General features: G+C 45.2%; 1 protein-coding gene across 2 annotated transcripts in view; it reads left to right on the top strand.

Annotated features, from left to right (window-relative positions):
* Positions 1–12,129, top strand: part of CENPU (centromere protein U) — a 56,867-nt gene that overhangs the window by 14,492 nt on the left and 30,246 nt on the right. For both annotated transcript variants that reach the window (XR_005721488.1, XM_040243052.1), the window contains exon 4: positions 11,764–11,869. Coding sequence is in view for 1 of the 2 variants with exons in the window: in XM_040243052.1 (XP_040098986.1) it covers positions 11,764–11,869 (106 nt within the window). In the remaining variant the exon portion in view is untranslated. The remainder of the gene's footprint in view (positions 1–11,763; positions 11,870–12,129) is intronic.

The raw sequence follows: 12,129 nt of genomic DNA, 5'->3' as shown, positions 1-12,129 counted from the left end.
TGAGAGTTGGACCATAGAGAAAGCTGAGCGTCGAAGAACTGATGCTTTTGAACTGTAGTGTTGGAGAAGACTCGTGAGAGTCCCTTGGACTGCAAGGAGATCCAACCAGTCCATCCTAAAGGAAATTAGACCTGAATATTCATTGGAAGGGCTGATGCTGAAGCTGAAACTCCAGTACTTTGGCCACTTGATGTGAAGAACTTACTCATTAGCAAAGACCCTAATACTGGGAAAGATTGAAGGCAGGGGGAGAAGGGGATATCAGAGGATGCGATAGTTGGATGGCTTTACTGACTCAATGGACATGAGTTTGAGCAAGCTCTGGGAGTTGGTGAAGGACAGGGAAGCCTGGCATGCTGCAGTACATGGGGTTGCAAAGAGTTGGACACGACTGAGGGACTCATCTAGAGCCAGACATCCTGGAATGTGAAGTCAAGTGGGCCTTAGAAAGCATCACTATGAACAAAGCTAGTGGAGGTGATGGAATTCCAGTTGAGCTGTTTCAAATCCTGAAAGATGATGCTGTGAAAGTCCTGCACTCAATATGCCAGCAAATTGGAAAACTCAGCAGTGGCCACAGGACTGGAAAAGGTCAGTTTTCATTCCAATTCCAAAGAAAGGCAATGCCAAAGAATGCTCAAACTCCCGCACAATTGCACTCATCTCACATGCTAGTAAAGGAATGCTCAAAATTCTCCAAGCCAGGCTTCAACAATATATGAACTGTGAACTTCCTGATGTTCAAGCAGGTTTTAGAAAAGGCAGAGGAACCAGAGATCAAATTGCCAACATCTGCTGGATCATGGAAAAAGCAAGAGTGTTCCAGAAAAACATCTATTTCTGCTTTATTGACTATGCCAAGGCCTTTGACTGTGTGGATCACAATAAACTGTGGAAAATTCTGAAAGAGATGGGAATACCAGACCACCTGTCTCTTGAGAAATCTGTATGCAGGTCAGGAGGCAACAGTTAGAACTGGACATGGAACAACAGACTGGTTCCAAATAGGAAAAGGAGGACGTCAAGGCTGTATATTGTCACCTTGCTTATTTAACTTTTATGCAGAGTACATCATGAGAAACGCTGGACTGGAAGAAACACAAGCTGGAATCAAGATTGCCGGGAGAAATATCAATAACCTCAGACATGCAGATGACACCACTCTTCTGGCAGAAAGTGAAGAGGAACTAAAAAGCCTCTTGATGAAAGTGAAAGAGGAGAGTGAAAAAGTTGGCTTAAAGCTCAAAATTCAGAAAACGAAGATCATGGCATCCGGTCCCATCACCTCATGGGAAATAGAGGGGGAAACAGTGTCAGACTTTATTTTTTTGGGCTCCAAAATCACTGAAGATGGTGACTGCAGCCATGAAATTAAAAGTCGCTTACTCCTTGGAAGAAAAGTTATGACCAACCTAGATAGCATATTCAAAAGCAGAGATATTACTTTGCCGACTAAGGTCCGTCTAGTCAAGGCTATGGTTTTTCCAGTAGTCATGTATGGATGTGAGAGTTGGACTGTTAAGAAGGCTGAGCGCCCAAGAATTGATGCTTTTGAACTGTGGTGTTGGAGAAGACTCTTGAGAGTCCCTTGGACTGCAAGGAGATCCAACCAGTCCATTCTGAAGGAGATCAGCCCTGGGTATTCTTTGGAAGGAATGATGCTGAAGCTGAAGCTCCAGTACTTTGGCCACCTCATGTGAAGAGTTGACTCTTTGGAAAAGACTCTGATGCTGGGAGGGATTGGGGGCAGGAGGAGAAGGGGATGACAGAGGATGAGATGGCTGGATGGCATCACTGACTTGATGGACGTGAGTCTGAGTGAACTCTGGGAGTTGGTGATGGACAGGGAGGCCTCGCGTACTGCAATTCCTGGGGTCGCAAAGAGTCGGACACAACTGAGCAACTGAACTGAACTGAGGGACTGAACTGAGTATTCCATTGTGTATACTGCTGTGGCTGCTGGTTAGTCTCTTCAGTCATGTTCAACTCTATGGACTGCAACCTGCCAGGCTCCTCTGTCCATGGGACTCTCTAGGCAAGACCGCTAGAGTGGGTTGCCATGCCCTCCTCCAGGGGATCTTCCTGACGAAGGGATCAAATCTGCGTCTCCTGCATTGCAGGCTGATTCTTTACTGCTGAGCCAGCAGCTATAGCTTTTTATCCATTCATCTGGCGATGGACATCTAGGTTGCTTCCATGTTCTAGCTATTGTAAATAGTGCTGCAGTGAACACTGGGGTACGTGTGTCTTTTTCAACTTTGGTTTCCTCAGGTAACAGAGATGTTTAGTCGTTATGTTCAACTCTTTTGAGACCTGGTAGGCTGCAGCTCGCCAGGCTCCTCTGCCCTGGAGAGTTCCCAGGCAAAAATTTCGGAGTGGGTTACCATTTCCCTCTCCATGGGATCTTCCTGACTAATCAATTAAACTCATGTCTGCTGCATTGCAGGCAGATCTTTGCAGTGCTTAGGTCCGAATATAGCTTGTTTTCTATATGGAGATCATTGTCTATTCCTGGAGTTTATAATATATACCGGATATTTAATTCATTGCTTAGAGATTTGTTGTGCTTTTGAGAGGCTCTGTAGCCCCAAGGACATGAAGGACTTAAGTGGTGCTTTGATCTGAGACCCCCACGGTGAGGTGCATATTAATATGTCGTGTACAGACTATAGAACAGCCCGTTCTCTTAGATGTGTCTCCCATGGTTGTGTCCTTAGGGCCTGGGAGATCAAGTGTGGGGTGTCCTGAAACCCCTGAGACAATACTGTCCATGTGTATTGTTGCTATTTGGCCTGAGTGGAAGTCAAACAGTTGTGAGGGGGGATAGGCTTGGATCCAAGAAAAGGGATCTTGAGGTTGAGCACAGTCAACGATTTAGCATCCTCAGGAATTGGGCTCATGTTTCATAAGTATCGGCCACAGGGCGGTAAATAGGGCCCACAACCTCATTTCCTGCTCTGGGGTCTTACACCACTCTGCTTTCCCCAGTTGGTTTAATAACTGGAAAATAGGAGTATCACATAGAGACTGGCATGGCACTGAGAGGCCATGTTGTAAGCATTTATGGATGAGGAGTTGTAAACCCTTCTTCGTTTCCAGCTTCATAGGATATTATTGTCTCTCGTTAGGGACAGTGGCTTCTGGCCTAAGGCTGATTCTTTCAGGTTGGGCATTGATGGCCCTCCTGGGTACACACTGTTCCCAAAATGCGGGTTCACTCCTTGTAGAATATGGCTGGGAATAGGACCTTGCTCTTTTCATTTGTCTCCTGTAGTCAGAGTCAAAATATGGGGCTATTTGACGTATCCTAATTGTTTACTGCTCCCAGGGGAGCCCAGGAGGTCCCGTCTCTATTAGTACACTGAGGGACAACCACAAAGGCAGGTGACATCAGACACTTCAGATTGGCACCGGAGAAGCCCAGTGAGGTAACGGATGAGAGACTTTCCATTGACAGCAGTCACTGTGCAGCTTTTGGAGGAAAGAGGCCCTACTTGAAAAATCAGGAAGAAGTAAGTGGCTCAGGTATCAGTTAAAAATCCATCCTCTTACCTGTCACGTCAGGAACTACCCAGAGCCCCTCGATGGAGATAGACATCTTGGAGCGAGCCCCCAGAATCCCCCCATCAGTTTAGCTTGAGCCCTGGCCTGTCTTTCTCATGTTGGGCTCTCTCTTCTGCTCAGCTTGAACTCCATTATTAAATACCCAAAGGCCACCTCTAGGAGTTGGGTCATCAGGGTTTGTTGCCTAATTGTACCTTCTGGAGTTTCTGCGTAGTATCAAGGGCAGACTGATCAAATGTTGTCATAGCTGGGATTTCCCCTTGGGATTAGAGAGTTCAATGTTAGTTTTCCAAAAGCCTCCACAAGTGGTCCCTGAAAGAAGGCTGGGTTTTCTTTTTCTTCTTGGGTCACTCCTTGAACCCTTTCATAGTTAATTGCGTTTTTGATAATAACACAACGGATCATGTGTTTCATGGCTTCTGTCCCATCCCCGGATTCACAATACCAGTGGGGCTCCTGACTTTGGACCACGTCTCCATCCGTAACAAGATGTTCGGGTTGGTCAAGCTGGTACTATGCCACTGGACTGCTGCCCACATTCTCTGCTTTTCCTCAGGTCCAGAGCAAGTATTATAGTAGGACTGTTTGGACATTCTCCCAGTCAAAGGCCAGAGTTAGGGCCTGAAACCCTGCAACAAACTGACCTTTATCCTCAGTATACCGGCCCAGTCTTTGTTTGCGTTGGACTAAATCAGTTCCAGAGAGTGGCACGTGTACTTGGCTGTCCCTGCACTGTTTGTCACTTCCCTTCAAGGTTATATTTTCTCTGATCCGGGTTGATAGGAAGTTCCACTATGAGTCTACCCTGGGGGCAGTCAGTCTCCCTTCAGGGGTGATGAAGGGTGTATGGGATGTAGGAACGTGGAGTTTGGGATTGTCATAGGGATCTGGGAGACGTGGTGGCCCTGGGGAAGAAGAGGAGCCTTTGTTTCACCTCTGAAAATTGGAGAAGGTCAAAGGGGATCATCTAAAATGTCGAGAGTGCTTTCTGATTCCCCTGTCTTTTGGTTACAGGAGCCTGGTAGAGCAGGGTTTTGGTAAAGGACCAAGAAGGCTTGAACATAGGGAATCTCAGTCTATTTTCCCATCTTGTGACAGTAAAGATCCAGTTGCAAGATGTTATTGTAATTTAGAGACTGATTTTCAGGGCATTTTTCTCCATCTACCTAACTTACATAAAGGTGTGGCAGTGTTACAGTGAAGTTTAAGCTTTTCTCTTTTCAGTCCTTCTATTTTTTTAAAGTGTACAATCTGGGATCTTCCTGGTGGCTCAGACAGTAAAGAATCTGCCCACAATGCAGGAGATTAGAGTTCAGTCCCTGGGCTGGGAAGATCCCCTGGAAAAAGGAATGGCAACCCACTCCAGTATGCTTGCCTGGAGAATCCCCTGGACAGAGGAGCCTGGTGGGCTACAGTCCATGGTGTTGCAGAGTTGGATACGACTGAGCTACTAACACTACTACTGCTGCTGAGTATGCATTCCAGATGTGTTTCTTATGGCTTAGAAGAGGATCCTGCCATGCTGAGTAACCTGCAACCAAGAGCGCTTCTAGAATTGAAGTCCAGGGTCCGGGAGACAGTCCTTTGTAGCTTTTTGTCGGAGGGAAGTTGGAGTGTCCTCTGAATTCCTTTCTCATCTCATGGGATTTTGAGAGTCTCTGCTCCCTTTCGTTCGTAACCTGACATCTCCGGTCACCCCAGGCGCTCCAGTGAGGGGCACCTGTAGGGGCCATTTGAGGCAGTGCAGTGTGGCGGCCGGACTCCACCTGGGATCTGTTGTCTGTGAAGCTTGTGTCCTCTGAGAGGTTTCCCTGTGTTGGGGTGTATTTCTTGATGGGGAGCATCTGTAAAACCTAGAATGGGGGCTGCTTGCAGGTGGCCAGCCCGGTAGCTAGTCTGTCCCTGTGTGAGTGCTGGCAAGTTTGAGGAGTGAAGGACGTCCTGGAGGTGCAAAGTGAACTCCTGCGGGACTTGCAGGGCCTCTCTGATGGGAAATTGAGGTTGGATGCGGTGGAAAAGGCCGTGGGTGTTAGACAAGGAGGGCCTAGAGGTGGGAGTATTCCCACAGGGGATTGTTTGGACCTGGAGTAAGGTGAGAGACTAGACAGCAGAAGAACTCAAACCCTTTTTTCTGTCTGTTGGATGGCTTCAGTAAAATCAGGGAGAGGGTAATGATTCTATGTGACACAGGCAACGTTGAGTTTGGACAATGTTTCCCACGTAATTTAACATACCGAATGAACCCAATTAGTTTAGGATCTTTCTTTGGGGTGCTCCGGGGACCCTTTGAAGCACCCCCAAAGTATCTTGAGGTCAAAAGAACTTTAGTTCAGTTTTGATATTTGGGGAGTCTGTCAAAAATCTCAAAGTTTTTTTTTTTTTTTAATGTATTTATTTTTATTCTTGGCGGTGCTGGGTCTTTGTTGCTGCGGCAGGCTTTCTCTGCTTGCAGCGGGCAGGGGCTCCTCTCTGGTTGCCATGCGCGGGGCTTCTCATTGTGGTGCCTTCCCTTGTTTCAGAGTGCGGGCTCTGAGAGCATGGGTCGGTAGTTGTGGCTCCTGGCCTCTGGAGCACAGGCTCAGTACTGTGGCACACGGACTAGTTGCTCCTTGGCACGTGGAATCCTCCCAAGCCAGGGATCAGGGATAGAACTGGTGTCTCCTGCATTGCAGGCTGTATCTTTTCCACTGAGCCACCAGGGAAGCCTCTCAGAAAGTTTTAAAACACCCAGTCAGATAGAATCATAGAGTCAAACAATGACTTGTTGAGCTAAGGTGAAAAATTTTTTCAAAAATAAATACAGGTCCCTTCAGGGCATAGGAACTCACATGATCTGATATCGAAAGGCGTATTCCAGCAAAATCTCATTCTCTTATGAGAGAAAAACCAAATCCAGTCTCACATCAACCTATTCTTAATAAAATGTGTTTACCTTATTTAATCCAACTTTAGAAAATTCTGACCACATACAAAATTCCTTTGTCAGTGTTCCTCTTTTATGAGCATTCACTACTTTCTATAGCCATATTTTGTCCCTTATTCTTTCCCCATTCAGAAATAGCCAGTTCCAGGGCAAAGTCACCTTTTCCCCTTTCAACAATATACATTTCCATTTCTCATACTCTCTTTTTCTGAAAACACACATCCTATTTTCCTTAAGCAACCATAAACTGTCTTCTACGTTAGCATTCTATAGGTTGGTGAAAGACATCTCAAGGTGGCGCAAAACATCTTTAGTTTTTCTCTCACAAGAAGACAAAAGTTGGTGAATTTGGACCTGTGTATAAATTAATATTCCCAATATTTTATCTTACTTGAAAAGGCCTGGATTTTCAATGAATTCCTGTCATTGAACTTAATTTAGTTTCAATTTACCAAAATTTGCAGAATGTTTTCAACGGATGTTTCCAAAACATAATTATTGCTATAGAGTTTACTAAGAAGTTCTTATCCCAGTTATATTTACTTAAAAATTTCATATTAGCTTATTTTCCCTGTTGACAAATTTCAGAAACAATATGTACTTACTGACACTCAATAACCCTAGGTATGATAAAATTATACTTAATGTTGATCACTCTGAAGTCTGTGTTAATTAAACCTACAAGCTTAAGCTAGCTCTAATGCCAGATATTAATTAAATATTGAATATTTCCCAGATCACATGAACCCAGATGTATCCTAGTGAGCCTCTTTTATCTTTCTGAGAATGTATATAAGTGCTCATCTTCTTTTAAGCCAATTAAATAGGCTCATTTAGAAGTTAGTTTTTACCTAAAGACAGACCCAGAGATCTCATAGTTGTCTCACTTGAATATAAAGTGGCCCTGCTCCCCCTTCAGTCTGGGGGACAACAGATGAGTCAAGTAGTTTCTGAGAGCCTGGACAGAATAGTCACAGAGCAGAGGAGAGCAAGTAAAGCCCCTGGAGCTCAGGCAGAGGATCTGCATTGCAAAAGCAGAGGAGATAAAAATGCTCAAACCTATCTTTTTGTTCTCTAAAATCCCAGCAAGTAACTCTAGGGTGGTGCTTGTTGTTCAGTCACTCAGTCATCTCCAATTCTTTGCGACTGCAAGGACTGCAGCCCACCAGGTTCCTGGGTCAGTGAGATTTCCCAGGCAACAATACTGGAGTGGGTTACCATTTCCTTCTACAGGGGATCTTCCCAATCCAGGGACTAAACCCCTGTCTCCATAATTGCAGGCAGATCTTTGGAGCGCTTAAGCCTAAATACAGCTTGTTTTCTGTATGGAGATAACTATCTATTTCTGGGTTTTGTAGTATATCTCAGATGCCTTGAGATTGGTTGTGTCTTTGAGAGGATTTCTAACCCAGGGAATTAAGGGCTTAGTGGTATTTTGATCTGAGACTTCGGTGGTGAGGTACACATTAATATATATCGTGGAGATAGTATAGAATAGCCTGATCTTTTCATGCATCTCCCATAGTTGTTTTCCTCGGACCTAGGAGCCCACCATGTGGGCTGTCCTGAAGCTCCTGAGGCCATATATTGTTGCCTTTGTCCTGACTGGTGGTTAATCCACTCGAAAGCAAACATATATTGTGAGGAGGGATAGACTGGGATGCAAAGGAAGGTGTCCTTGAGGACAAGAACACTTAAGCATTAGCATCATCAGGGATTCGGACTAATATTTCATAAGGGGGTGATTAGGGGCCACAGCATCATTTTACTGCTCTGCGGTCTTGTATCGCTCAGTATTCCTCAGTTGACTTAACAACCGGAAAAATAGGAATGTTGCATGGAGATTGGAAGGTCACCAAGAGGCAGTGTTTTAAAAATTTGTCTACGAGGGATTATAACCCCTTCTTTGCTTCCAACTTTATGAGATATTGTCTCTTGTTAGGGTAAGTGGCTTCTGGCCTACGGCTATTTCTTTCAGGTTGGACATTGATGACCATCCTGGTACTCCTTAGTCCCAAATGCGGGTTCTCCCCTTGTAGAATATGGCTGGGAATAGGACTTTGCTCTTGGTTGGTCTGATGAAGTCAGAGTCAAAATACCAAGCTGCTCAGGGTGTCCTAATTGTTTAACATCCCAAGGGAGCCCGAAAGTGGGCTGGGATAGTCAGTTGTTGTAGTTGTGCAGTCGCTCGGTTGTGTCCAACTCTTTGCGACCTTGTAGACTGCAGCACGCCAGCCCTCCCTGTCTTTCATCATCTCCAGAGCTTTCTCAGACTCATGTCCATTGAGTCAGTGATCCATCCAGCCATCTTGTCCTCTGTCGTCCCCTTCTCCTCCTGCCTTCAATCTTTCCCAGCATCAGGGTCTTTTCTAAGGAGTCAGCTCTTTGCATCAGGTGGCCAAAGAATTGGAGTTTCAGCTTCAGCATCAGTCCTTCTGATGAATATCCAGGGTTGATTTCCTTCAGGATTGATTGGTTTGATCTCCTTGCAGTCCAAGGGACTCTCAAGAGACTTCTCCAACACCACAGTTCAAAAGCATCAATTCTTTGGCGCTCAACTTTCTTTATAGTCCACCTCTCTCATCCATACATGACTATTGGAAAAACCATAGCCTTGACTAGATGGACGTTTGTTGACAAAATAATGTCTCTGCTTTTTAATACGCTGTCTAGGTTTGTCATAGTTTTCCTTCCAAGGAGCAAGCATCTTTTAATTTCATGGCTGCAGTCACCATCTGCAGTGATTTTGGAGCCCAAGAAAATAAAGTCAGCCACTGTTTCCACTGTTTCCCAATCTATTTCCCATGAAGTGATGGGACCAGATGCCATGATCTTAGTTTTCTAAATGTTGAGCTTTAAGCCAGCTTTTCCACTCTCCTCTTTCACTTTCATCAAGAGGCTCTTTAGTTCTCCTTTGCTTTCTGCCATAAGGGTGGTGTCATCTGCATATCTGAGGTTATTGATATTTCTCCCAGCAATCTTGATTCCAGCTTGTGCTTCATCCAGCCTCGCATTTCACATGATGTACTCTGCATATAAGTTAATTAAGCAGGGTGACAATATACAGCATTGATTTACTCCTTTCCCAATTTGGAACCGGTCTATTGTTCCATGTGTGGCTCTGTCACTTCTTGACCTGGATACAAGTTTCTCAGGAGGCAGGTAAGGTGGTCTGGTATTTGCATATCTTTCAGAATTTTCCAGTTTGTTGTGATCCACACAGACAAAGGCTTTAGTGTAGTTAGTGTTGAGGCAATATGAGCGCGTGTTTGAAAAGAATTTCCAGATACAGAGCATTTCATAAGGGAGTGGGTTTATTAAGAACAAAGAGCAGAGGTAGTATTGACATTGCGAGCGCAGTGGACTGACCTCCTGACAGCCCAGGGAAAGCCAACCGTTATCATGAGTTAATAGCCTCATGAGTTAATTCTTACAGCCTCAAGACAAAATTCTTGCTGAAACGGTGGCGTTAATTTTGAGGGTGTTCCAGGGTGTTTACTTGGAGAAGGAAATGGCACCCCACTCCAGTATTCTTGCCTAGGGAATTCTGTGGACAGAGGAGCCTGGTGGGCTGCTGTCCATGGGGTCACACAGAGTTAGACATGACTGAAGCGACTTAGCATGCATGCATGCATTGGAGAAGGAAATGGCACCCCACTCCAGTATTCTTGCCTGGAGAATCCCAGGGATGGAAGAGCCTGGTGGGCTGCCGTCTGTGGGGTCTCACAGAGTTGGACATGACTGAAGCGACTTAGCAGCAGCAGGGTGTTTCCTAGAGTGGACGTCTTTGCTTACTCGGGGGTCACAAAGTTTGTTAGAGGTTATTCAGGGGGCTTTTGGCAAGGTTTGTGGCAATCCAGATTAACCTAATCATCACCTGATAGTGCAGCGTTGCCGCACACCTTCATTTTGTAAATAGTGCAGTATCTGCAAAGTGCCATAAAGCAAAGTGCAGTAAAACGAGGTGCTCCTTCCTGTGTCTTCTTTGAAGCAGTGTCTACTCACATCCTTTGTTCATTTTGAAATCAGGTTATTTATCTTTTTATTGTTGACAGGTAAGAGTCCAACTCATGTGACTGGTTATATATGGAGATTCAAAAATTGGTCTAGTTTTCTTTTTTCCCCTTGTTATTCCCAGTAGTTTTAAAGTAAATAAATCTCTTTTCTTAGTTGTTGTTCTGTCACTCAGTCGTGTCCTACTGACTCTGAGCCCCCCTTAGACTGCAGCACCAGGCTTCCCTGTCCTTCCCTTCCCAATCTTCTGGAGCTTGCTCAAACTCATGGCCATCGAGTCAGTGATGCCATCCAGCCATCTCATCCTCTGCTGCTCTCTTCTCCCATCTTCAATCTTTCCCAGCATCAGGGTCTTTTCCAGTGAGTCAGCTCTTCACATCGGGTTGCCAAAGCATTGGAGTTTCAGCTTCAACATCAGTCCTTCCAGTGCCTAGTTTGAGGTCAGTACCAAGTATACTACTAACTTTAAGATTGTGCAGTTGCTCTGTTCACTATCTAAACAGCTGTTTATTGTGCATTCGTGGTGAAGCCTGAGTGTGACCTGGGTGCTTGGCTCTTTCCAAGGCCCCCTGCAGCTATTCCCTCCCCCCTTCCCTCCTCCCTGCCTCTCACAGGCCCAGCCCCAGGGCCGAGGCCTCTCCTGTGACCCCTGTTTCCTCAGCAGGTAGGAGCATCCTCAGCATCTCTTCTGTATCTTCCCACCAAGGCCGTCTGGTCTCCTCTCCTGTGTCTCGATTCGAGTGAACTTTTCCTGCTTCGCTCCATGCTCTGGCAGTGCAGAGGTGTGGAGCAGGGAAGGGATGTGCAGGAGGACCGGGATCCTCCCCAAAGGGCCAGTCGTCCAAGGGTGTTGAGCCTGCCTTCGCCAGGCACTTTGTGGGGTGAGAGAGTCAGGGGAGTGGCCAGGCACCCCGGGCTCTTGGGTTTGGAGTTCGTGCAGTGTCTCCCAGGTAGCTGTGTGATGCTCCAGAGGATGATGGAGCAATGTCAGACCTCCTCTTTATGCTTATCTTTTAGCTCATTTAAAAGTTTCTGTATCATCTATAAGGACAGTAAGGTTATAGGATGACTATCCATGTATGTATTGGTGAAATGGTTTATATTTGTTCTTACTGAGGTGTGAGATCAGAAGTAGCCTGTGTAATTGGTTTTGATTTATTAGCCATGTAAACAGGTTGCTTTGTACGCCAGTGTAAAAAGACAAATTTGATTACTTCCCAGATGATCAGACTTCTAAATTTTTTTTTTAAAATCTCTTGTAGACCCTCCTCTACACAGCACGGCTATATATGCTGATGAGGAAGAATTCTCCAAGCACTGCGGGTCACATCTCCCGTCAACTCCTCAAGAAAAAGAAGTGAAGAGAAGGTATGGGTGGATCGCAAGCAGTTGTTTACTCATGGGTAACAGCATTTCTGAGATGTTCTTTAAGATAGATGCTTACAAGACCAAAGCTTTTTAAAGATCCTTTGAGTCATCTTATGTTTTTCCCTCAAGAGAACTGGGACATAAAAACTTAATTTTTCAGTAATTGATGTTACTTATAATAACTATAACTGACATCTGATTATCCTAGAAAACATGCCAGTGAAGGTTGTTTAGCTTTGAGATAAAACGAAGAGAGGAAA

The sequence above is a fragment of the Oryx dammah genome, unplaced genomic scaffold (genome assembly GCF_014754425.2).
Source record: "Oryx dammah isolate SB20612 unplaced genomic scaffold, SCBI_Odam_1.1 HiC_scaffold_7, whole genome shotgun sequence".
Taxonomy (NCBI): domain Eukaryota; kingdom Metazoa; phylum Chordata; class Mammalia; order Artiodactyla; family Bovidae; genus Oryx; species Oryx dammah.
Note: the sequence above shows the minus strand (reverse complement) of the source record. Positions and strands in the feature narration are given on the sequence as shown.